We start from the raw sequence: 26479 nt of genomic DNA on the forward strand, positions 1-26479 counted from the left end.
CAGTTTTAAGGTAGTAGAATTTATAGGATTTTATATTACAGGTTTCTTCGTATTCCTAGGATGCAGTTGATAAATATGATACATATGGATGCACGCATTCAACACTTCTGTTCAAGCAGTGGATCAGGGTAAGCTTGACATGCATTATAGAGAATTACAGTAACACTGACTGGTACCCCAGAGTGGATCCAGCACACAGTCATGTCTTCAGTCATTTTTTTGCAAAGGCATTAAAAGGATATAGCTGTTCAGAGTTTTCCTAAACCTTGTGGGTGGTCTTTGACTTGTGTGGGTGAAGAAAGGAGAACAAAGTCTACAATAAGTGTTCTTTCATCTAGTAGTTACTTACTTTATTGGCAGTTATCTTTAAGGATTTTAACTGTTACTGTGGTTTGAGAGCTTGATCAAGATTTGTCAGTCTTGAGTTTGCTTCTCTGATCTGTCATCACTGTGTTGTGCTGTAACCCGCTTCTTCTGAACCTTGCATTTCTGCTAAAATATTTTGTTACTCTAGGATGAGTATAAAGGCACCAGTGACAGAAAGTGGCTGTCAGCAGTGTCTTAGTACTGGGAACCTCTGGCAAGACTTCAGCTTCAGTCTGTGTTTTTGTGGATCTTCTTCAGATTCTGCTTTGGCTCTTGAAATATTAGCATTTTGGCACTTAATTGTTAGTTTTACCTTAGAAGGCTGATGACATGATGCTTTTCACCTCTGGGTGACTGTTAGAAATATGGTTCAGGCCCCTTCCTGTGGGAGGTTATCTTGGCTATTTGCAAGTTTATGTAAATGACATAGAGTCTCAGTCCAGTTAAAGAGCAGGCGCCCATTTTAGACCTAATCAGAGTAATTTCATGGTCTTGCAAATCTCAGTAGTCTGGCCAGTTGACTCCCTGTAGCACAGGAAATATGTTAGGTATTACCCTTTAACATAGTCATTCTTGTTTTGATTTCTTAGAATGTGTCTGAAACCATCTGAAAAACACATTTGAGGAAGCTCCATGTGCTGTACTTGTTGTACATGCTAAAAATATATTTCTCAGGCTTCTTGCAGTGTGATATCATAGCAAGCTAGCAGGTTTCTTCTGTTATCTCACTTCCTTGGGAGGACCTGGGGCCTTGCAGGTGACTGACTGCCTGTTAATTGCTGCTTGAGTCACAGGGACAGATGTGGCTGCTTCTTGGACCAAAGATGTAGCAACTAATTTTGCCAATAGGACAGAGGCTTGAACTCATGCTTACTTGATTTGGATGTGATTGAACCACCACCTCATTTTTCCCATAGACAGGGGAAAAAGTAGCAGTGTTGTAGCAGATTGACAGGTTTTGTACAGGTGGGAAGTATCCAGTTTCTATGCTGCTTTCAACAGTGCTAGTGTCTTCTGAAATACATCCATCTTTGATATACACTGCTGGAATGGATACAGATGCTTAAGGTGATTCTGGCCCAATGCGCAGAAGTAGTAGTAGTACTGGAGTTACAATTTCAGTGGGGGGGAAAAATGGTACATTTTTTTAAGGATATGTACTTGGTGGCTTACTTTCTACTTTCCTACATTTAAAAAAAAAAAAAAAAAAAAAAGAGCAGCTGCATTTACATTGCAGCTGCAGTCAGTGTCAGTCAGATGTACTTTGCCTATCTTCCTTCAGTGAAGTTGAACTTAATGGCCAGATCAAACAGTTGACTTGTACTCAGCTGAAGCTGACCAGTAGGTTTTATGGAAATTGAGGGTGACAGGTAGATCCTTTGGAAGCATTACTGCTGAAACAGGAGGAAGGGACAGCTCTAGCTGCATCTTTGTTTTTGATATTTCACGTAATGGTAGAGGTGATAGTCAGCTAAACAATTCATATGTAATACTGGATTAGATGTACCACGTGGTCCTTCTTGGTAAGCTGGATAGCCATGGTAAATAGCGAGGAGGAGGAATATTGGGGTTGTAAGTGTGAGCATGAGGGATATATTTTGAGAATTTTGAGCTGAGGAGGTAGTGAAGGAAATATGAGATAGGTAATCCAGTCAGAAGCCCAATTTCACTAGTTGTGTTGTTCTGGGAATTGAATTGTTCGTAAATGTTGAAGATTCTAGGTTAAGCTAATGTTTCTTAGTATAAAACTACTTTCAAAATCTCATGTGTTTAAGGGATATTTTGTAGCTAAAATAAGAAAGGAAATCTGTGAGTGTGCTTTTTCTGCTTTTATAGAGATAGAAGCAGATTTTACCACCTTGTTTAAATATCTGCATATTCTGTGCAATTAACCTGCTAGGATAGCGAGACATGCTAAAGAACAATGCTTCCATTCCTTTGGTGTGATGTTCCTGGCCTTTCTGACCTCTTCTCTCCCATTTGCTTCCCATTACACAGAACTGGTTTCAAACCCCACGTTTTTTCCACTTCTGTACCTTAATGAAAGATGCAATAAAGCTAGAATTTGCTTAATTTTATTTTATAGAGTGATCCATGAGACAAATTTAAGCTCTTTTATTTTCGTGGGGGTTTTTGTTGTTATTGCTACAGAGAGACAGAATATAAGGATTTTGCTTTGGTTGCACTGTTTGGCATGTATTTGTAAGAGATTAAGGGGGAATCTCTTATATGTACAGCTGCCCCCCATCCTCTTAGAACTTGTGTAATATAAGTACAAAGCATTATTCTTGCCCGAAAAGTGTACAGTGATATTTTTGATTTGTGGAGCTCTTCAAAACTTGCAGACTTGCAATAAGAGTGTTATGCTTTCCGGAGGCTGGGATGAAAAATTTTAAATTTTTAAAAAAAATTAGAATTTTTAAAATGTATGTATGTAGTACTGATTAGAGAAATGCATTTGAAGTATTTTGTTTTAAGCTTCTCTATTTGCTTTGCCTTCCAGAAAAATCAATATATGCATAGGTAATTAAACCAGAAATCAGACTAGGTTAGTTGCCTTGGTAGGAGATGCAAATAATTTTACAACTTGCTTGACATGACTACAGCTTTATTTCTGAAGGTGCAATTAATTGTGTTGATTTAGCTGTATACTTGGTATCAATGCCTCACTCTGTGCCTACAGAGTGATCAGTGTCACATTGAGTGCTGTGTGGCAGGATCTATCTAACATAGTTCTGTAACACCAAGCCCAGGGGGGACTAGCAGCATGAGCAGCAGCTTGCTTTTGACAGCAGAATGTCCTTGTTGCTATTGATTAGATTGTTCAGTGAAGTGAAAAAACATTGATCCAGCTTTAAACTGGTAGTTATATGATAATCCTGGAGATGAATGAGTATCAAGTGGAGTATTGCTGAGGGGGGTGGCATGGGGGGAATCCAATATTGGGTTTTTGCGTAGCTAATACTAGGCTAATAATGCTTTAAAAATAAATGTTTTATTTTGTACATCTGCACTAAATAAAATTCAGCTAATAAATATGAACCAGATCTTTCTGTACAACAGATGCAAATAGCCATAAAATGACATACATGTCCTCTTTCTAATTCCCCAAATCACTGTTCTCTCTTGCTCTCTAGTCTGGGCACTGGAAATAATGCTGATATTTTGACTGGTGGGGTGGGGTTACTCTTCTAGTGTTTTGGTGTCTGATGGATGGTTATGTTTGGCACTGAGCTGCTCTGAAATAACATACTTATGTTTTGGAGCCACAGTCAGTTAATTCATGTTGTAAGCCCCATCTCATCCTCCTGTTACCTCTAAAGCTATCTCTATCATGTTACTTTTTCTTTGGAAAGCTAACTTATTTCTTCCTTTTTCCCCTTTTGAAATGAAGATGCTTGGGATGCTTTGAGGTGTAATATTAACTTTGAGCTGCCCCTTCTAACATGTGATCTCCTGAGTCTCAGGTATTATCAGGCTGAAATGGATCAATGAGATAGCATTGCTGGTGTTAATGTTTTCTAGGATTTGAGTCTGCTTTGACTTCTGCACTCAAATCTTTTTCTTTCATGTGGGTACTTCTCACACAGCTCACTTAAGGAAGGGCATCTTGAATATAGGATGGGAGGACCCTCTTTCCAAGTCGTTATTTGATAAATGTCGGGTAAGAGGAGGACTAAATACCACTGTTGTATTGCTTAGCCAGTGTTTTGGCAGCAGTAGCGGAGAATGGCAGCACCTCCAGCTTCCTGGCCACGAGCATTCTTGTGCTTGTTCACCATGGAATCTGACATGATTTAGATATGAGGAGTGACAGCATCTCAAAAGGTTGTGCTTGCAACAGTAAGCTCTTGAATCCTTGTTACCACTTCATCTCACCAGTTTTTAGGGTTTGGTACGAGGGGGTAGGATTAAGTGGCTTTTTTTTTTTCCTTGCACTATGTACTTATTTTCTATTCTGTAAATATGTGGTTGTACATCATGGGAAGGTCCTTTGTGGAGATCTTAATTTCTTTGTTCAGTGTGGTCCACAGAGCCTTCTCCAAATACATGTGCCAGCTGTAATTTACTCTAAGAAATCATATTGGCAGAACAGTTTACATGTCAGACTTCCAGAAATGGCAAAACCCATCCTCCTTCCTTACTTTTGCCTTTCCTATTCCCCTAAAAGGTTACATTAACTGAAAGATTAGATTAGCTGAAGTGCTTGAATTGTCTATGTGGATGAGCTTTAGAGATAGTGAAGTGATTTTGTAGAAAACTGATTGATAATCTGTGGTTTTAAAAACAAAGGCACCACCTAACACAATGTCTTCCTCAAATTAACTAGTGGTACTTTTTGTTGTTGACTTGGAAATAGGGTTTGCTTCAAGACGTAGCAAGCCCAAGACTGTTGCAGTCTTGGATATTAAGCATTGTAACTTAATTTGGACAGGTCATGTTAATTAGAGTTAAATCTACATAACTGGTGAAGAAACCTTTGTCCCAGCTTGTATCTGGTTTCTTCAAAAATACAATTGGTCCTTAGTGCAGGAGATCTGATGGCTGTTGCAATACAGTGGAAGAGAAGCTATCGCAACGCTCATTGTATAAGGTAAAAGTTAGAAAAGATGTTTTGGATCTAAGTAGTTGAAAGTTGTTTGATTGTTTGATTGATATGTTTTATATCAGTGGCTTCTTTGGAAAGCAGATGACTTGGTAGTACATACTCCTGCATATATTATCAGAAAGCAGTAACTCTTCTCTGATAAATCCAGGGAAATTGGGGAGAACTGGAGTCACTCCAGATATTGGTGTAGTAAAACTGAGTGGAAATCAGAATCTACAAGGTTCTTCTTGCGGATAGAAAGGGGAGGAAGGCAGGAGGAGAGGAGACCACAAACTTCATGCAAAGTTGAAATCCAGTAGGCTTGTGAAAGATGCTGGTCGTATCTGTTTGTACTGGCAGCTGGAGAAGGGGATTTGAACATCAGCAGCTGGGCCATACCGGGGACTTAGTGCATAAACTTAATTGCTTACCAGAATTTAGCAGTTACAGACATGAACGCTCACCTGTTTTAGTTGCTTAAGATGATTGTGACCTGTATATGCATATAATTGCTTCTTGTATCCTGCTGAACATAGCTATCAGTAGGAATGACCAGACTAAAGAAATTGCTTAACTATCTGATACGTTTCCTAACAAGGTTATAATTACAGTGCTTTAAACTTCTAAAATTTTTCATTTACAAAAAAGAGTAACTTGGTTTTGACAGTGAAGTAAAATTGGGGGGACAAATAGGTCTGGAAAAGAACTGATTGAAAGTAATATTGTTTCATATACTGTGCATTTGTTGGTGTTCTTGAAGCATCTTATTCATAAAAAAGGTCATCATTTTTACTGCAGTGTTTGTATCCAAGATCAGAGGCATATTAACTCAGTCCCATATTTTCGCTTTCTATACCATCTGTTTCTTTGTGTTGTAAAAACATTATTTTCTCTGATTGCAAAAATATCCCTTTTAAATAATCATACAATTTTTTGCTAAAAATGTGCTTTTATTACTAGTTCTGCATTACTTTCTGCCTAATGCACGTTTTAGATATAAAAAGGAATGAAGAATAAAAAGGCAGTGATAGTTTATTAGGAGTAACCCACATTTTAGTTCTTAAAATATGTTTATTTCTTTCAGAAAGGCATTGTAATAACTATGGGCAGAACCTTTCCCAAATGGGGATTTTCTTTATAAGCCTAAGCATTGAACATAGCTCATAGTATCACTTCTGCTTTTTCTTTTTTTTTGCACTTAAGAATGAGGGGATTACATTTTTAAGAGTTTCTTCACTTTTAAACTGTTATTTCAAGACTCATCGAGGAGACACATCTTAACATTTTATTGCTTACTTGTTTTGAGAGAGTTTTATTTGTGTTAAAGCTCAATCTTCCTTATGTTTGCAATATGCTTTAGTAGCTTCATACAGAAGTAAATGGTACTAAACTTGAAGGAGCCAAAAGTGATTTCACTATTATTCCTGTTCTACAATACATTATTTCACTGTTTACTCTTGGTGTATTTCTCTACTGCTCTTCTGTCTTAACTGTGGGATCTAATAGTCTTTCAGGAAGGTTAATGTTGACAGGGAAACTTCTCCCTCCATTATCCTTGAATTTACTATTAAAACATGAACACTTTCTGATCTTATGTTTACCCTGCAGTCTTGCTTTATACACTTCTTGGGATCATGATTACGTACTTAATTGAGAAAATTGAAGTGGCAAATCGGCTTAAGTGCTTGGCTGTAGTTGTTGTTCTCAGTAGTGTCAAAGTTGTGATGGTACTGCAACAGAACCTGGTTGCATCAATTGCCTCCTTTGCCTTACATGTAGAATTCAAGTATGTGCACCTGTGTGAAATACACATTTGCCCTTTCCCCTGTCTCCCTGCTAATCTGGATATAAACCTGTTCTGTTGCCCATGTTGTGTATTTTGTTGCTCTAACAAAACTTGTTGTATGTAGCTGGGGAATTTAGAGGGCCGTTACATTACATCAGGTGGGTATAACTTAAGCCTTCAAGTTCACAGAGGTTATTCAGCTGTTTTATTTCTAGCATCATCAAGTATTGTAACTTTTGATATGTAGTTAGATTACTGCTGCTTAGATGGCAGTGGTAAGAGTGCAGTTTTGACATGCTGTTCCTTTTGCAGAGCCACAACTGAGGAACTGCGGAGAAAGATGTTGGCTTAAAAAGTGTCCAGGAGGCGAAAAACTATACATAAGACATCAGTTCTTTATATATGTTGCAATGTAAATGTACAGACAAACCCTTTTTTATAACCTGAGTTTTGCAGAAGGTCACATGTATAACTATGCAAAAATGCTCTTTCTAACTTTAATTACTTCACCAACTGAAGTGGTGTGAACTAAACTTCAGACTTTTATCCACATACGCTGTGTATGCAGAGATACGTTGATGTAGGAGACAAGTGCTGGATGGTTTTCAGGACACTGAAAAATCCCCTTTTCCTCTGCTGTGGTCAAAATAGAAATTTGGTATTTCTGGTGTCCCTCCACCCCCCAGTCACACAACCAAATAGTTTCATCAATTTTTCTTTGAACTACACAGTCCATACAGTTTTTTTGCTTACCTAGTAGGCACCAGTTCTTACTTGTAAGTGAAAACATTTGTTTGCCAGATGATCACTTTTCAAACTGAAGTAAAATGAAGGCATTTCACTTAATTCTTCCTGATAAAGCTGAATAAGTGGAAGGATCAGTTTAAAAAGTGTTACATTTTTTTGAGGTAAAGCAAGGAAGGATAGTCTAAAACTATGAATAACATATTAGCTTGCAGGTGTATTGTCTTAAGAATAGAATTGCTTCAGAATTACTTGAAAATATTATGTCTGGGGCAAATAGTGAAGTTTTTTCAGAGGAATTATGCTTGCTTTGATCTCTGAACAGATCAAGTACAGATGAGTGCATGTTGATTAACTCTGCTAAATTAGAGCATGGAATGAAGACTGACAATCACTTGTAAATTGCTTTATATTGCAGATGTCCCAGAAACTCTTCACTTTGACAGTTACTGCATAGTCTTCTCACTTTTACCTCCAGTGTATTTGGGAGTTTGGAGTGGAAAGGAGTTTCCTTGTCTCTGTAAACTTACAGTCTTTAAGCTGAAAAGTTCTTGGTGTAACCACTGCCAAGAATGAATTAATATTAATTTGTTATGTTACTTTCTCAGAGCTGACACCTTGTGATGAAAACAGTGCTGTAGATTTCTTTCCTTTTTTTCTTATATGCCATTTAGGGGTTACATGTCTTTGAAAGCATTTAGGAAGGATAGACTTTGTAAGCCAATTTCATAAACCACTCACAACTTCCTTGTCTTTCAAGGAAAATCCTCTTCAGAATGCATTACTTAATTCCTTAGCTTGCACTTTGTGCTCTTGCTAAACAAACTCAGTCAAAATTAACTGATATCTGTACTAAGTGGCCAGTTAACATTTGAAGTTTTCTGTCTGTGAAGAATATAGTATTTTGTTGTGATGCAAAGGTACTTGTCCTTTCTGCTTGTTTGCAACTCACTTGGTGAACAAATGTGGAACTCCTGCTGCAGTGCATCGAAACCTGGCAGGGCTTGTGTGCAGCCTTTGAGTCTCCTGGGCAGCACTAAAATGTGATGCTGTTCACTCAGTGCAGTTAAAGGAACTGAAGATAAGAATAGTAAAGCCAGAAAACCTTTACAGAGATGTCCTGAATGACTGGAAATACTCACTCTTCCAGCATTCTCCCTCTTCCCTTTTTAATGGAGGAAAGCAAACTGGTTGCTATATTAATACATAACTGTTTCATATGTTTACATGGCAGGGTTTTTGTGGGTTGTAGAGCAGAGTCCCATGTTATCATGTTTGTGTTGTGATTTAGGTAGCTAATGTAAAACCCTTAGGGAGTTGAAATTAACACTTCTGGAATACCAGTTTGATCCCCATTCCACCCTGCCCCCCATTTTTTTTCTTTTTTTTCTTTTTTTTTTTTTTAACTTCTGAATTCTTATAGCAACACTTCTGCCTGCCTTCATAGTCTATTGTATCAGTCAGAGTTCCTTGGCCATTTAGGGTTTGAATTCATTATGAGAGGGACCTACAAAGGGGATTAAATATATATTACCAAGAAAAAAAGATTTTTTACTTTCTTTGTATATTTTTAGCATATTGTTTGAATTAATCAAATATTAATTTAGTGGCAGATTGAAAATGTAAATCTGAGACTGTTTTGAAATATAAAAGTGATCTGTGCCTGATCTGAGTGCTACTAGATATATCCCAAATGAGAAATAAACCCACAGGGGTTACAAGGAGTTTCCTGATCTCAGATAAGTGCCACAGAATAAGTTGTGTGATTTTGGTTTGTTTCTCAAGTTGTATCAAACATAACTTCCATAAATAGTTTGTAATTGAAAAAAAAAAAAAAGAGAGATTAGTGAAAAGTTAGTTTCAGTTGCTTCATTCATGTATTTTGGCTTTTAAGCTTTGCTATGTTTTGATACTAAAGTTATAGAGGGAGTTTTGTGTGATATTAATACTTTCCCCTTTCTTTCTCCCCCTCTCTTTCCTACTTTCGTCATGTTTTGTCGCTGTCATCTCTCTTCAAGTGTAGATTTATTCCTCATTCAAACTGTTATTTTCTTTGGCAGGACCTACAAGCAAGTCTGTGAAATTATGTAATGTCTGTAAAGTTATGTTCATGATTAATTAGCCTATCATGAAACTATTTTGGTGTGTGTGGAATAACTGGATCGTATTTTTTATTTATTTGGCAGTGGTAGAAGGCGTTCTGGTCAGATCAAGTAACTTTAGCGTGCTTTGTTTTAACTATTCTATATGTTACCTAATTACATTTTGAACATGAAATACATGTCTTTTTTACTGGTCACTTAATGCGAACCTCCCATTTCCTTTAAAGGAAACTAGCTTGGGCTGCAGGTATGCCTTATTTCCCAAATTGTAAAATTTACAGTAGTTTGCTTAAAGCTGAGCCACCCTTTAAAAGCCATAGTCAAAGGAAATTTTACCAGAATTTAAAAAAGGGAGGAATGATATGTTGTATCTAAACTGTATGGACACGAGTGGCACAGCTCTCAGCAACGGAGTCAAAATCTCAAGCAGAATTTTAAGTCTGGAGGGAACTTTCTCTATGAGATATGCCACAGTGTCCTGTCCCCCACACCCTCAAAAAAAAAGGTATCTAGTGGAGTGAGGCTATGTTCTTAAAATTCAAAGATGTAGATGTTGAACCTTTCAGATGGTGACCTATTTAGTAAGACTTCTTGTTAATAATGAAGACTTCTAGGTTGCATTGTAAGCATCAAAGTAGAGAGAGAGAGAAAAAGCTTCTTCTGTGGGTTGGATTATGCAGAGTTCTTTATAGCCTGTTATTGAAGTGATCATGTTTTAGACAAGTAGTTTTCAAAACCTTTCCTATACTTTTTAAAAATTCTGATTTGCGTCACCTAAGTGTTATTTCACAAATCTTTGCTTTTTGTAAATTTGAAGGAGGTACTGTGCTCACCCTAAATGTAATTACTCATTTAATTTAGCGTTGCTGTTAAGAAACACCATATGTAATTTTTTGTTTTCACTAAATTGATGGCATTCTTTCCCATGGTGTAAGTATAAATGCTTAGTTTTAAGCATTTTAAATACTAGAGAGTTAAACCACCAACAGACAAGAGTTGTGAATAATAGTTTTATTTAGACTGTTAAGAAACAGTGGTATAGCCAATCTTCTTGGTTGTGTTTCAGGATCCACTATCTACTTGGTACCTTGGAGTGATTAAGGGAGATACTTTTCTGATGCTGGCCTATACAGGAGCCTCAAATATGTAGTCTGTAGGGATCAGGATTTCAGGCTTCCTGGAAAGAAGATTTTTGATGTATTTATTTGTTAGTGCTAAAACAGCTGAATAGTTGGTGTACAAAATGAAAAAATGACCTAATTTACGTGTTTCTTGGTTTTACAGGTTAATCTAGTCCTAAAGACTGTTCAGTAAGTTGTATGGGGTAGCTCTTGTCATGCTGCTTCTCCATTGAGATATCACATTTTCTCCTAAAGGAAGAGACAAGGGTAAAATCTCTGCACAGAACATTTTCTCATGAAGTAGACTCCTGCAGTATGTCTTAAATGAGTTTATCGGTGTGCCTTATCCCAGCCATGCTCTGCACTCATTTGGAATTAGATCAAAGAAAGTGTTTTTGTGGTTACACTGCACAAGAAAAGGTACAGTGGAAGTAGTTTAAGTATTACCATTTTTATTTTAATGGCCAGGGCCCTTAACTATGGATGTTGATGTAGGTAGAGGTTCTTTCATTGCTTAGTTCTCTTACTGAAAGGGAGTGAACAGGAACTGCTTCCTGTTAAGTAATCCTGTCAGAGTTGGAAGGAGGTTGATGCTAGAAGACTTAATTTCAGACTTGGGTACAGTCCAGTAGTGCTGTTAGATGGATTTGCTAAGGGATGACTTCTTAATACTTTATTTTGGTTTTGCCTTTTTGGAGTGAAGTTTCTTACCACCTTCTGTGGGCTATCAGCAGTACAGTTGCCTTCTTAAAGGCAGAGCATAAAGACCTGGAAGCACTAATTAAAAAGACCTCACAAAATTGCGGTCAACAATCTGCTGGCTGAATGAAATTTGTTGTCAGCCCTCTCCTGTCCTTTTTTTTGGTCCCATTGTGCAAATGCTGATGCTAGAACTTGTGTACTTTCCTTGTACTTTACTATGGCAATGTAGTATTATTGGTAGGACAGAGAACAGCTTCATGGGCTTCACAGAGTTTGTTTAATACTACAGATTTTGCAGTAGTGTGACAGATAGATTAAAACCAAGCGTTTGAGAGCCTCACTGGATTTGTTTCTAGAAGCCATTGCAGCATACAAGTTGCTGCGATAATTTCTTTTAATTCCCCCTTCCCCTCCTCCTCTGCTAGATTAAATGTAATAGTTAGGCAAATTTTAAGCCTATTTCCTTCAAGAGACTTACATTTGATTTTGTATAATAGACCTACTTGAAAGAATTTCTAAGAAAAACTGGTCTTCTGTGAAGTGTTTACTGGTTTTGTTCAGAGCTCTTTGAGCTCTGTTTTACATCCCATGGCTAGTTAACAGTGCTTTATGGATATTCTAGTGGAGATTATTTCACTCTATTTGTAAAATAAACTATATTGGTTTAGGTTTTTAATTATGAAATGGCTTTTCAATTGGGGGTGGTGGTGGTGATAATTTTTCACGGTGTGTCAATATCAAAAGTGACCTATACATATAGCCCAATATGCATAAGCAGGGACTTAGAGAGCAATCTGTTTCATTATTTGGAAGTGCCAGCCTCTTAGGTAACTCCCTGGGGTATTGGGCCTATTCACCTTATTATTCTCTGCCCTGGATTTCAGCACTTGATCAAGCAAAAAACTGCTACCCTTACAGGTTTCGTATAAAATACGCTGGGTGTGCTTTAAGGATACGGTGGATTTTCAATGGTTTTGTCCCTTGAGCAATGGTCTGTAAAGGTAAATGCCTGAGAGTCATTTCAGAGTCTTGACTGTTGAATAAACTGTTTTTCTTCCCTCAAGAATAAAGTTCAGTTTCTGTCACGGGGAAAAAATAACGCTGTTATCATTTAATCAGCTTTTTGTCCAGCTTTCTCTGCCTTAAGAAAAGAGACAGGAATGACTTAATTTTAAAATAAATAAATAAGTAAGTAGATTTTCATTACTTGTATTGCTCTGTAGCTCACCTGGTAGAGTACTATCATGGTACCAGTGTTTTTTACCAAATAGAAACCAGTGACTAAGCAACAAAAGGTCAATGGCCTGGCTGCTGCCACTTGTTGCCTACTGTAGGAGTATGTGTTTAGCTGTGTTTGTACTTGGGCCTCAGTAAGAGACTCTCAAAATAATTGAGCAGAAAGGATGTCAAATTTCATGCATGAGTTAAAACTAAATAGTTTTTAACCAAAAACTAAAATCCACACAACAAAACAACAAAACTAAACCATAGCACTCTCTATTTAAAGCTTCCATTTCCTAATCACATCAGTGGAAAAAATCTAAAGAAAGAGTTCTCCGGTAATCCCATATCAAGTCCTGAAATTTCCAGCCGTAATCATGTTGCTTTGGTTCTAATATTTTTCCCTTCAGGTTTTTGAGGCAACTAGGCACGATATATCTTGTCTTTTTGCAGAAATTCAGCTACTTCATCTTGCAGTAGAACAGGGCTCTGCTTGTTTTATTTAGAATTGCATTTCAAACACTAGCCCAGTTTCAAAAATACCTACTTCTGTATTTAGTATACCACTATTCAAATCTAGATCATGCTGACAGTAAACTTGCCCCAAAGAGTAAACTAGATAAAATATGCATATGATCAATTTAATATGCAATTAAACATTTTCCCTGAGCAATTAGCATCAAGACAACTAATAATTATCCTGTGCCACACTGCAAACATTATACACATTTATGTAGGATGGCTTTGGGTAATAAGTTATGAATAAAAATATGCATGTATACAAACATCTGAGTAAACATAATATCATAGCAATGAAGCGTGTGCTTTTCATACTGGAGTTTATTTAATCTGCTTAAAAACAATACCTTTCCCCAAAGAATGTAACAATTGACATGCCCACGGGATCATGATCTGCAAATTGCACCACTGCTTACTTGCTTCTGATTACACATGTCACCTGCTTTATTCTACTTGTGTTGCCGTAAAAGATAAGATTTTGAGTTGGAAAGTACAATCCTGTTTGAACAACTGCATATACATGTGACAAAACCTAATGGATTCCATACTAAAAAGTTTGGAAGTCTCCTAAGCCTATGAAGAAACTGAGATATATGAAGACAGTATGGAAGTTTCCAAGTGATGAGTGGGATTGTAGAAAGCTAGATACATAATGAACTTTACCTCTGAATCAATACCTAGAAGTGTACTTGAAGTGAGATTTTTGGAAGGGTTACACATTAATGATGTGGATGCTTAACTGCATATTGTCAAACACAGTGGATGGCTTGGCCAGTGATACAAAAGGTGAGGTCGTGATGGGGATGATAATGATATGTAATTGTTTAAAGCTTAACTACATAATTTTTGTTACAGAGAGTGCATGGCTAGTAACAGAAATGTGTGATGCTCTTAAAGACATCTAGATGGATTTAAAGGATTAAGTTTTGAGGGAGTTGGGAAGAGTAAGAACTCATTATTTTGGAAAAAGAAAAATTTGAGCTACATAAAATGGAAGATGAGTAATGCAACTTATGTTTAACCTGCCTGATTGGATCTGCAGTAGTGATTTCACTTTGATTTGTGGGAGTCAGTGGACTGCTTGGGAGAGCGCATGAAGAAAAGCAAGACTGGTTTTGGTACACCTGAGGTTGTTTTGTGTGCCAGATGGAAAAGTGCGATTTAATAAATAAACAAAGAAGTCTTTTAGCAAGAAACTAGAGAATAAAATATTTGTACTTTGAGCCATTTGCTGGTCTCATAGTAGGCAACTAAGGGAACAGAAAGGATGCCATTTGGTGCTAAAAAGGAAAAAAGTTTTGGAGCCTCTCAAATTTTAATTTATTAAAATATCATTTCAGATGTGTCTGAAGAAGACAAAAGTTTTATGTCTTAGGTGCAGAGAAAAATGGAACTGATTTGTCTTTGTATAAAGTCTAACTTACAAATGTATTTTGAGTTAATTTCCAAAGGATACCTTGCAGAAGGTGAAAGAAGGGATCAAACCCAATTGTGTAACATTGTCTACATGCAGTACTGATGTTGCATCTAGTTTCATCTGTTTGATAGAGACAACTTATAAACGTGTATTCCTGAAGAAACTATATTGCCACAGGTATTAATAGCATATCTGAAAGTACTAAAATAATTTTTCTCCTTGTTCTTTTCACTTCAAAACCATTGAAGATAGAATTTCAAGAAGTCGAAGACTTCTTGGCCCCAGGTTATGTTTACACAATATAAGATGATGGTCATCAGAATTACAGGAAGGTGCAAATAGCTGCAGTGTATATAGGATGTATTTACAGCTTGAGCTATTGATAATCTGGCTGCTAAGCATAAGTACCTTATAGCAGGTTCTGTAGTTAGACTCTAATTTCAGAGTAGAGAATGTGGAAGAGGAGATCCGAGGGTAATCTTCTTCATAGCCCAATTATATTAAGACCCTTGGTTACAGAATATCTTTTATTATTTTAAAAACACTTCTTGCTGCTGCAGTGGAAAAGTGAATACATTTTTCGGTTTAACCCCAGGTGCAGGACGAAAGCAAGAAACCTGCACATTAAACAACAAATTCCCTTCTCCCATTCAGGAGGGAAAAGCAGTCTTTATCCTGTAGTGCTACCATAGTGTGCTGGTATTGACTAGAGTAGAGTTCATGTTGTTTATAGTAGTTAGTATGGGGCTATATTTTGGGGTTGTGTTGGAAACTTTGTTGATAATCCAGGAATAGCTTTTATTATGGCTCAGGAGTGTTTACCCAGAGACCAGGCATCTTCTGCTTCTCACCCCTCCCCACCAGCAATGAGGCTGGGGGTGCACGAGAATCTTGGAGGGTACACAGCTGGGACAGCTGTTCCCAACTGACCAAAGGGATGTTCCATACCATAAGGTATTTTGCTCATTTTATAAAGTGTGAGTAAGAAGAGGACAGGGGTGTACATTGAGTGATGACGTGTGTCTTCCCAAGTAACCATTACTCATGATGGAACCCTGCTCTCCTGGAGATGGCTGAACACCTGCCTGCCCATGGGAAGTAGTGCATGAATTCTGTAGTGTACTTTGCTTGTGTGTGTGGCTTTTGCTTTGGCTATTAAACTTGTCTTTATCTAAATTCATGAGTTTTATGCTTCTACTCTTCTGATTGGGCAGTGAACAAGCAACTGTGTAGAGCTTGGTTGCCAGCTGGGGTTTAACCATGACTTGTGGGAATCAACAAAAGATCACAGAAGGGATACAATTTAAATAAGTAAGTATCAAGGTTCGTTGACAGAAGTAGTAGCAGGGCCTACATATATCCAAGGGTTGTTTTTAGGCTGACTTCAGTAGTCCTGTGTGTCTATCAGAACTTGGACTATAGTTTGAAAGCCTGCCTTTAGATTAATTCTGTTGAAAATGAAAGCTGAGCCTCCAGAGGACTGTGAGACGTATCTGTATTTTTGAGCTGCTGCTTTGTACCTTTCTCTAAAGGATGTATCCTGTGCTTCCTTTGGATGGTGGTTTTTCAACAGAAAGTGGATTTTTAAAAAATTTTCGGTGGATAAACTGCAAACAAAACATGAGTGCAGGATGGCTTATGTTCAGCTAATTAAGAGGACTGGGACAAATGAATAAAACTCTTTTAGAAAAGGTATGTGTGTTGTTTTTGGTTTGGTTTTTCATGGTTTGGTTTTTTGTGGGTTTTTTTGATCAGAGTTTCTTCCCTGCGTGTTAGTCAGTATTCACTGTGCAGAGCACTATCCTTAGTGGTTTTCTTCAAAGCAGTAATATATTGATGTCAGTTTTGGGTTTTTTCCTAATATGTTATATTATTTTATGAAACAACAGAAGTCTACTTTTATTTTCTTTTCCAGATTTCAAGGAAAAGAGAGTTTTGAAGCCTGAAGTTGCATTCTGTTTTCTAAGCAGGAATGTTGTTGCAGGTTCCCCTGTTGTAGGTTGTATTGCTTCCCAGAGTGGAAGAGACAGCAGGAATGTTCCTTTAGTAACATAAAAAAAGAAACTGTATTTAGAAAAGTGTCTATAAGTGTGATTTTTTGCATGTCTCCCTCATGACAGTGCTTTTTTATGAAGATGCAGGTTAGTGTTTGCTATTCAGTTCCATCAGCAGTAGTGTTGCTTGTGGACTGCTAAAGTTATTACTAAGGCACACAAAGACACGTGGGGAGCTGTGTTCAAGTGGGACACATCATGTCCAGGGAGGTAGATGATGTATTTTCTGTTAGAATGAGTTAAAACACTCTAGGAGAGAAATTTCTAAGCATAAAAGATCACATTGTAGGCCTGGTTGTATTTTTCTGGGCAGGGGAGATGAGGCAAAAGTTTTTTTGGTTTTCACTTTTCGGCTTTTGTTTAAATAAAACCCCAAACAACCAACCCAAAACAAACAAATCTATCAAACAATCAAAAACACTGGTGTGTTCAGGTGAATAGAGTTCTTAAACCTGTTTAAGGAACTGTATATTTCTTATGGGCTGGTGTAGGAGAGTGTTCCCCCTCCTGCTGTTAACTCTGGAAATATATCGATTTGGATTCACTTTCAGCAGTTTCCCACCTCATAAGGAATGCTGGATACAAGTGCAATTTCCAGTTTTCAAGATGGTATTTCAAGAACATTGTATGAGACATGGGCTTTCTATGTGTGTTCTTACAATCTTCTTCAGCAGTGATCGGCTGATTGCTTGAGGCGCGCACACAAAGTGGAGGTCAAGGACTTGTAAGAATGTGCTTTGAACTCTGAAATCTACTGTTACTGTTGCAGTTAGAGGGCTTTGGGGTGTGTGAATCCAGGAGGACTGGAGCATTTTGAATTTATCAGGCTTGGATAATTTATGTACCTGTGACAGTTACATTGTATATCGTAATGCCCATACAGACATAATCCTTGAAGATCTAGGAGAGGGCTGTGAGCAGAGAAAGCCACTGTGCAGTACAGAAATTGGTTTTGTAGAGCAAAAGAAAACATGAACCTTCATTCTAGCAGTGATGATAGTCTTTGTGGGCAAGTCTCAGACTGTAGCTCTTCCTCAGCACATACCATTTTCTTGACTTAAAGGTGTAATAAAACTGTCATGCTGGTCAATCCTCTTTTCTTGGAATTGCCCTTGGAACTGGTTGGCTTTTGCTTTGTGCTCTTCGAGTGCATGGGCTACATGAAGGTTTTTAGCAGGTCTAATGTTTTCACACTTCTGCAGTAATAGCCTTGTCAGCATGTTTTTACCATCGTTTGAGTTAGTGGCTTTGTGGACCTGCAGAGCTAACATGGAAGCTATTGGATAGCCACTAAAAAGTTGTTTTGAAAAACCAGAGTTTAGTTTAACTTATAATAACTTAACTAGTTCCAGAAACATGATAGATTTTTTTTTTTTTCAGATATGGAAAGTAAACTCTATTTATTGCACACAGAGTAGGTGCAGTAAGAGGATTGCAGCTGAAAGTGCTCATACTGCCTTGTCTTGCCTGTGACCAAGACTAGCTGCTTCAGTAACAGACTAGAAATGAGTACCTGTTACAGATTTAGCATTTGCTTTTCAGTATTAATATTTTAAAAAACCCAGTTTTTTCTTGTGTTATTTCTTGTGTTATTTCTGGTGTTATTTCTTGTTCAAAGACTTTTTTTTTTTTTTTTTTTTTAAACTATGATTAAAAAAAAGAGCATAGATAGTCCATGAAGGTACTTTGTGAAAATGTAGGTATTTTGAGAAAGGAAACTTGCTGCTTCTGTCCTTCCTAAATCTGTAAATAGGCTGGGATCAGAACAGTGGATCTATATTGAAGGTCATGGCAGTTTCAGTTTTCAGTAAAATTTGCTTCTCTATCCTGTTAGCCCTGTAATTACTTGCATGCTGTTTCTTTTAATAAGGTAACAGATCTAATGTTTGTGTATCGTGAATAAGGATGTGTCTTCCACCAGGTTGTCAGATGATGTTGATGAGTTTCTGAAAAGGTATTGAGAGGCAGTTGCAAATTGTACAGTTGAGATTTTTGGTTTTACAAGTCAAACTTAAATTTCTTGTGAGTGTGTGCTAAACTCTTAATTTCTTTTAATGTGTGTGTAACACTTAATGAGACTAGCACTTAAAACTGTAATTATCTGTACACAGCTAATGCCTAATAGTTTTCAGACAATCTGTTCAAAGCCTCAGAGTGTTATACTATGCAAATAGTAATCTTGCTTTGAGTGGGATTTATAATTGTGGGTAATGGCATACTCAAAAGTAAGACTTCTCAGGACCTAATGTGATTTTTTTGAGGGTGGGATGTTAGAATATGCTAAATGTTTTAAGAACTTCATGGGAATTATAAATATAGTCAGATAAGCCTATAAATTTCACAGAATTTATAGCACAGAAACTACAGTAGAGAAAAAAGTGTTATTTTGGACTGGAGTTTTGAGACAAGTTCTGACATAAGGTAACAGAAATCCAGCTGAATTTTCACCAAGGATTGCTTTTATGCAGTGGCAAAGCCTGTTAGCTTCTCAGAATAGATAGATGTGAGTCATTAAAATAAAAAAATAATTTACTGGTTGAATAAATGATTTCTAAGTATTTGCTTAAATGTGGAAATTGTAGTAATTTAACTAAATGTTAATGCTAACTAGGTTGTTCCTTCTAAATTAGTGATGATGTAAAGGTGTCCTTGACCATGGCAGGGGAGTTTGGAACTAGATCTTTAAATTCCTTTCCAACCCAAAGCATTCTATGATTCTATGATTCTATATATTTTTTTATTTATTTATTTAAATTTTTTTGTGGACCAGTCAGAATGCAGAATATATAAAGACTGAGAGCAGTAAGGGTAGTGAGTCCTTAATGTTTCAAAATGTATAAACTATTCTAAATAGTTGAAACTCTTTGGTGGGGTTTCTGGTGGTTTGGGAGTTTTTTCAGTTTAATCAGTAACAAAACCCTTATTGAAGGCCCTAAACCAATATGTTTTTGTTACTTTTAGTCTCTAGCACAAATTTATTAAACATGTTTTTTATTCTTATGTTCTGAAGTGACTGAAATGATGAAGCTATAAACAAAATTGAGTGTACACATATTTATAAAATTTTTAGTGAAAACTGTCATAAGCATTAGGATAATCACAATTATTGTTTAGAATGGTTTTGAAATTATAAATATTATGAAATTACATTTTGGTAGTGTGCTTTGGTGGTACTGTATCATGATACAGTACATGGTTTTAACATTGTTTAGAGGATTGATGGACTGCAGTGGTTGTATGTATAACATTTTAAGCGACTGACTATGATGGATGTCTGGTGCTTAAATAAATATTGTTCAGTTTCTACTTGGAAAGTTAAATAAAAAAAGCAACCTGTTTACAGGTGCTGAGTTGATGGTCTGTTATTGCTTGAGTGTAAATATATATATGTGTGTGTGTGTGTGTATAATCCTGTTGCCTGACTGCTCTTTCTGAAGCTTCAGTTTCTGAACACAACTGTGTGTTGGCATAAGGTATGAGTATTCTGTAAATTTGCTCTTAGTGCAATTGGAAATACAGTTATTAGAACAAAGCCTTTTAAATTTGGATGTACAGTTTCTAGTGACCTAAAAAACTAAGTGGTTTTGCAAGTTATCACTTACCTTGTTCACAGAATTAAAGGGATGAAAAATTCTTTGCAGCTTTAGTTCTGTTGAAGTAATAATATGTTACTGGATAAGCATTATTCAGATCTATCTTGAGTGACAGAGCAGACACCATATTCCTAAAGATTTTATAACACAAATATTAATGTGGTTCTTAGGTACAAAAGGTACTTTCATTTTAAACTGAGAGTGAAAAACAAGAAAAATATTACTGGTTCATCTGGTACAAGATGTTGCAGTGTTGAATAACTATACTACTGACTATACTACTTCCTATAGGAGATGAAGTGGAATTAACCTTCCTTAAGACTAATCACTGTTTAAAAAAGATAATTGTATATGATGGCTATATTTTAGAAGATAAACTAATGCCTAGGAGAAAGATTTTCTTTTAGAATTCTTGTAGTAAGGTGCATTGCTGTTTGGTCTACATTCTGCTACAGTTAAAAAATACAGCCAAAAAAATCCCACCACCTCCCCAAAATATTAACACCAACCCCCTTAATTTATCCTGAATGAGACAGTTGTGGGCCAGAACCAATACTTCCAGTATGAATTTTGACTGTGCGAGCTAAAACGGTAAGAAACTACGTTTTGTTTACTGTGCTGACAAGCATGTGTGTGTATTCTTAACTTTCAGTAGTTAAGACATCAGGCTCTGTAATACAGTTATTAATGTAAATGGCTTCAAAATATATATTGGAGCCTGTGAGTTTCTTGAAGACTTGTGTGCAAAGTGATAGAATTTGCGAGCTCTTTGCGATTAGGTTTGGTATGGGAACATCAGTCTCTGTAGCCCTGAACTGCCAACAACCTTTGTCCTTTATTTTACCTTCAGTAAAAAAGGGCGAGGGGGGTGGTGGTGGTTTGAAATAGGGAAGTAAATGAATGTTGGCTAATGGCCATGTCTTTTCCTAGAGCAAGAAAAAAAAAATCTTGGAAAGATAGATGAGATTGTGGACCTGGATTTGAATGATATGTGATGTTTTGTGAATTATTTATCAGAGCGAGCATTTTTGAAATGGCTAAAGCTCTGTTATATCAAAGGGAAGGAGAATGGTATGGTTGCCAAGAGGAGATTTTTACCAGATTCCACTAAAAGAATAATATTTCTTTTTAAATTATCTGTATTAAACTTTTAACTAGCAGTTAAGAAATGTCCACACAATGCTACAAGTTGCATATGGAAAGCTCTGGACCATTTTTTCTGCTGCTGATTGTTGGTATGTTTATGTTTGGAGTTTCTTTTGTTAATATTATTTTGCTCCAGTGACATATCTGATAAAAGCAATATGATGGTACAGATCTGCTGAATTATGATATCTTACTGGCAAGAATAATAACTAATGTTATTTGATCTGTATATATGTTTTTAACAAGGGAAAAATCTTGCAAATAAGTTGTATAACCCTTCCCACCTATAGAATTACAGATCTCATTCAATGCCATCCTTCTAAAAATGACAGAACAATATTTTTTTTTTTTCTTTTTTTTTTTTTTTAAAGAATGGCTATTTTACAAAACTACCAGTTTTATAATTTAAACAATTTTGTTGTCTGGACAACAATTTAATATTTTGGCTATCCATCTTATGCATAATGGAGGTCTTAGTAATATGAAGGAGTGCAGATGATGTTTATTCCTCTTTACTATAAGAAGGTAATAGCAGTTTCCTTTTATAGTTAATGGAAGAGAACACACATCTCCATACTTACAAAAAGTCTTCAGCTTTGTTTATCTTTTATGTCCATTCTTTGGGGTACACAGGTATGTCAGTATTTCCGTAACTGGACTGTGAAGAGTTGAACAACGAGCAGACCATGGTTGTAGGCTAGGGTAATGATATGTGTGCTCCTCCTGGATTGGTAGGACAAATTTGCCTTGCTAGTGATAGTATTCTTCAGAGTCTGCTGCTTGACTTAAGATGATCATGAAGCTTAGTAACATGAAAGTGGTTTCAGTATTTCTGTATTGTGTTGATATAAGGGCATATCTACATGGAACTAATTCCATCATGAGAATACCCTTAAAAACAGGCATTCCCCACTTCCCAGATCTGTAATGGAATAGAGATTTGTAGGTCAAATGAAAATAGTCTGTCATCTTTCAAAGTATTATATCATAAAGTGGAAGTGTAAATGAAGGTAAAACCAATAAAAAATTACCCTGATGTATAAAACTAACAGCATTGCTTACCTAAATCTGGAAACTATGAATGCAAAAGAAACCATTTTAATTTATGTGTTGTTGTGAGATGAGCTGCTAGAAGCCAGTCTGGAAGCTACTCTGTTATTTGAGTATCTCACCTGGGAGAAATAGTTGCATATAATTTTGTTACAAACCAGCTTACAGATACTTCCACCTAGTCATTAATAGCTTAATATTTTGGATGTTGCAGGTAAGTAGTTTCATTAAAGCTCTAAAATGTAATGCAGAAACTCTTGAATAGGTATCTAATCTCTGATAGTTTATCACGTAGTTGATTAGGAGCATGGGGAAGTAAATTTGTATCAGTTCTGAAGTCCTTCTCTGTGTGTTGCTTCTGGACATTGCAAGATTTGCATGGGGTTTTATTACAAATGTGTAGCATTGCTGATGGGACTCAGCAGGCTGGAATGGATAACCCTTGATCTACTGAATCCAGTGGTTTTACCCTAAAATGGTAGTTTGAGAGGAAAGTGTGAGTTGTATTGTATTTCCAAGTAATAAATTACGTCTTAAATATGGGAGTTTTTAATAAGTTTGTGTTCTTTCATAAAGGAACTGTATTCATCTGTAATAAAGACCGGTTATACATCTTGATCTTTGAGCACTATGACATTTGAAGAGCAAGTGAATGTGTAATGGAGTTGAAATTGTGTGTGCAAGAATAGTGTCACAAGTTGTAATTTTTCCTTATTTTTGTTAATACTAACCATGTATTTGAGATGTTTATGTGGATTAGTACACAGGGTTGCTTATTATGTGGCAACTTAAGGTTTATGAAATGAAATAGTGTTTTTTATAAAAATATGAAATAAAACTTAGTTATTTTGAAGTTAGTAAAGGGCATGTTTGTCTTGGTAATTAATATATGTACAACAAAATACAAGGTAAAAGGCACTAAGGCTGGTGGGTTTTAGTTTGTTTTTTTTTTGCCAGCTAACTCTGTCTGTTTATTTTTAAATCTAGCCACGAGCTGATCCCATCCCGATATGTAGCTTCTGTTTGGGAACGAAAGAATCAAATCGTGAAAAAAAACCAGAAGAGCTGTTGTCTTGTGCAGACTGTGGCAGCAGTGGTAAGTTGACTGAACTTACAAATACTAGAAATGTTCATGCTTAAGTATGTTTTAAAATAAACATTTTAAACTTGTGAGCCTCATCATGTCTTTGAACATACATAGATTGAGAACTGAAATGGGTGGGGTGGGGTGTGTGAAAGAGATTGGGGGTTTTGTCTTATTTTTTCTGGATTTTTGTCATCTGAAAACTAGGATATTTATAAATGAGAGTTGTGAATTCATCTTAATGTTAAAGTACAGATCTGAGTAAATTAATAGGGAAACCACACTTCTGAAATACAGGAATTGTTTGAGATTTATGTTGGCTCTGAGAACTCAGTTTTGCATTGTGATATCAAATGATATCAAGAATTTTGCTTGCACAGATTTGCAACATTTCAGAAGGTGAGGAGTAATTGTAGTAATAAAGACTGTGTAGCAGTCTTTGCTGCTGCGGATCTTGTGTATCAAGTTCATTTTGTTATAAAATTGTTCTGTTACTCTACGGGAATTTGACCAATATTTCAAGTAACATACTAAAGTAGATGGGCACCTATTACTTGTCAGGCACAAGATAGTGACACTCTACTGATCGTGTGTACCTTGTTCCTGTGTGCTGCAGCAGCTCTTGTGAGTCTATGTGACTGTTCTTAATGCAGGTGCTTCCCCTAAGGTGAGCAATGAGGTTAGTTTGGAACATGAAATATTGTAGCACGCTTACTTTGTGCAGAGCTCGTTGCATGGGTGATACCAAGCCTGTTCTTGGCCTGGATTATTGCTGGTTCACAGAGGGATTTGATAAGAAACTTGGGTAAATTTCTACCACAACTACATGCTTTAAAACTTTTTCTGAAGCAACTCTGTAGTTCTGGATATGAAAATTCTCTGATAAGTTTACCAATTCTTAAAAAATCCTGTGTGGAAAATAGCTATGTTAGAAGAGGAGTTAACTGGTATGGTTTGTCAGTTGAGCGCACTACTTTTCTTTAACCAGTAAAAATACTTTTGTTCCCAAAAGCTTACAGCTGCATTGGTAGATACTTTTGTTGAAGCTTTGGAGCATACACTATCCCATCCCAGCTCCAAGACAAAATAGCAGTGCTGCTTAAAGTCAGAGTCTGCAATACCCAAGTGCTTTGTGCTGCCCCTTTGTGCTGGCACCTTGTATATAAACTTCCTTGAGGAACACATATAATTGAAGTGCATTAAGGTTAATCAGTTCTCCCTTCCAGTTCAGTGCAGAACTGTTACCAGCATATATGCCAGAATGAAGAAGAGGGAGGTGTTTGGGACGAACATGAGCAGAGAAGCAGTAGTGTCTCTGTAAGCCAGTGCTACTTCTGAGAAGGCTGGAAGTGAAAGTAAATTTTGTTGTCTTTGAATTCGGAGTCCATGTGTATCATCATTTTGTAGGTGTGCTGAAGATAGCTGTCATAGTACCCAAGACAGACTACCTCAGTACTTGAGTAAAACCAAAACAGTATGGATAAAAATGTCTTTTCAGTTCCATCAGGGTATGTTTTTGTCAATGTGCTTCTGAATCTGTCACCCCAGTACTTACTTTGTATTTTAGACAGTGTATTTTTTAGTATATTTAAACCAATTATTACACTCTGAAGTAAGAAAATTACATTTTCACCCCAGTGTGCAACAGCAAACCTCATAGATTTTAAACTGTCTTCCTTTAGTGCTTTATAGGTTTCCTATATTTTCAAATCTGCTTTTGGATATTTGGAAAATTAATAGGATTTGTGCTTGGTTAGACTCTGGTGCATAGAGCTTACATTAATCAGGTGAGCTTAGATACCAGCTATTCTTCTGTTGTATAATAATCCCCTGGTGGGTCTGAGACACTTTAGAACTGGAAGTCTTGACTTTCATGGATCAGCTTCTATTTGAATTAACATCGATACATTCTCTCTGCCTCATTAAGACTAAATTATCGTTAATTAGTTCCTCAGATGTATTAGATATAAAGAATGAAATGTTGAGACTGCCAATCAGTTTGCTGGATGGTTAAACTTTAGCTACTGGTGCTTAACTAAAATAAAAACCAATCTCAGTGCAATTTATAAATAACAAAACTTCACTCAAGTGGAGTTTTATTGTAATTGGATTTGTAATTTTGCACATTGGAGTGTATCTCAAAGCTGGTCTTGCTATCTAACAAATAGAAAAGAAATTGCATGTTGTGCACAGCAAGCAAATTGTTCAGTTGATGAGAGATTAAATTGCAGTGCCCACTACTGGCATGTCTGTTTTCCTTTTTTGTTCTTGTGTCAAGTTGCCTTTGTCTTTTCAGGTAATGCTTCTGCATTCTGAAAGCAGAAACTAGCTGGATATCTGCACATTTTTGTGGTATTTGAGAGGATAAAGTGTTTGGGTAGTGGAAATGAAATGCACTGCTATGTCACTTTGCACAGAGCATTTTCTGAAGAAGTAAGATGAGGGATATCAGACGTGAGAAAACAAATCTCATTACAAAAAGTAGACATAGCTCCTCTTGGTTTTTGTTGTTTTGTTGGTGTTTTTTTTTTCCCTCCTGCTTTTTCCCTATCTTTTGATTTTGAAAAATCAATACACTTGGGAACTAGAATCAAACTGTACTTCTGTTTTTCCAATCAAGATGTGCAGAAGCAATTAAAGAGCTGCTGCTGACAGATTTTTATGAGGCTGTTACATTGTAGAAAGAAGAGGGGAAAAAAGTTGAGTGACTGAAGAACTATAATAAATATTTTTAAAGGGGGAAAATAGCTAATAGAATACCTGTGGAGGAGGGTTACTGATCAAAGATGGGTAAGGTAAGCTAGAGAACAGAACAACAGAGATGTTGGACTCACATCAAGAGGAACAGGGACAGAAAGTGTCTGGATAGAACTGTGTGAAGATTGCTTTCCAAAAGAGATTTAGGGTATGCTTTAGTAATAAGGGAATATATTATTGCTGTCTGTGTAAGGATGTTGGCTAGTTGGATAAAATGAACTGATAAGAA

At 36.5% G+C, this 26479-nt stretch overlaps 1 protein-coding gene across 8 annotated transcripts in view; it reads left to right on the plus strand.

Moving 5' to 3' along the window:
- The window catches only part of KAT6B (lysine acetyltransferase 6B), a 109867-nt gene that overhangs the window by 31809 nt on the left and 51579 nt on the right, over nucleotides 1-26479 (plus strand). For all 8 annotated transcript variants that reach the window (XM_050337959.1, XM_050337934.1, XM_050337969.1 and 5 more), the window contains exon 3: nucleotides 23397-23505. In XM_050337959.1, coding sequence (XP_050193916.1) covers nucleotides 23397-23505 — 109 coding nt within the window. The remainder of the gene's footprint in view (nucleotides 1-23396; nucleotides 23506-26479) is intronic.

The sequence above is a fragment of the Myiozetetes cayanensis genome, unplaced genomic scaffold (assembly GCF_022539395.1).
Source record: "Myiozetetes cayanensis isolate MyiCay16 unplaced genomic scaffold, myiCay2020 scf10, whole genome shotgun sequence".
NCBI lineage: Eukaryota > Metazoa > Chordata > Aves > Passeriformes > Tyrannidae > Myiozetetes > Myiozetetes cayanensis.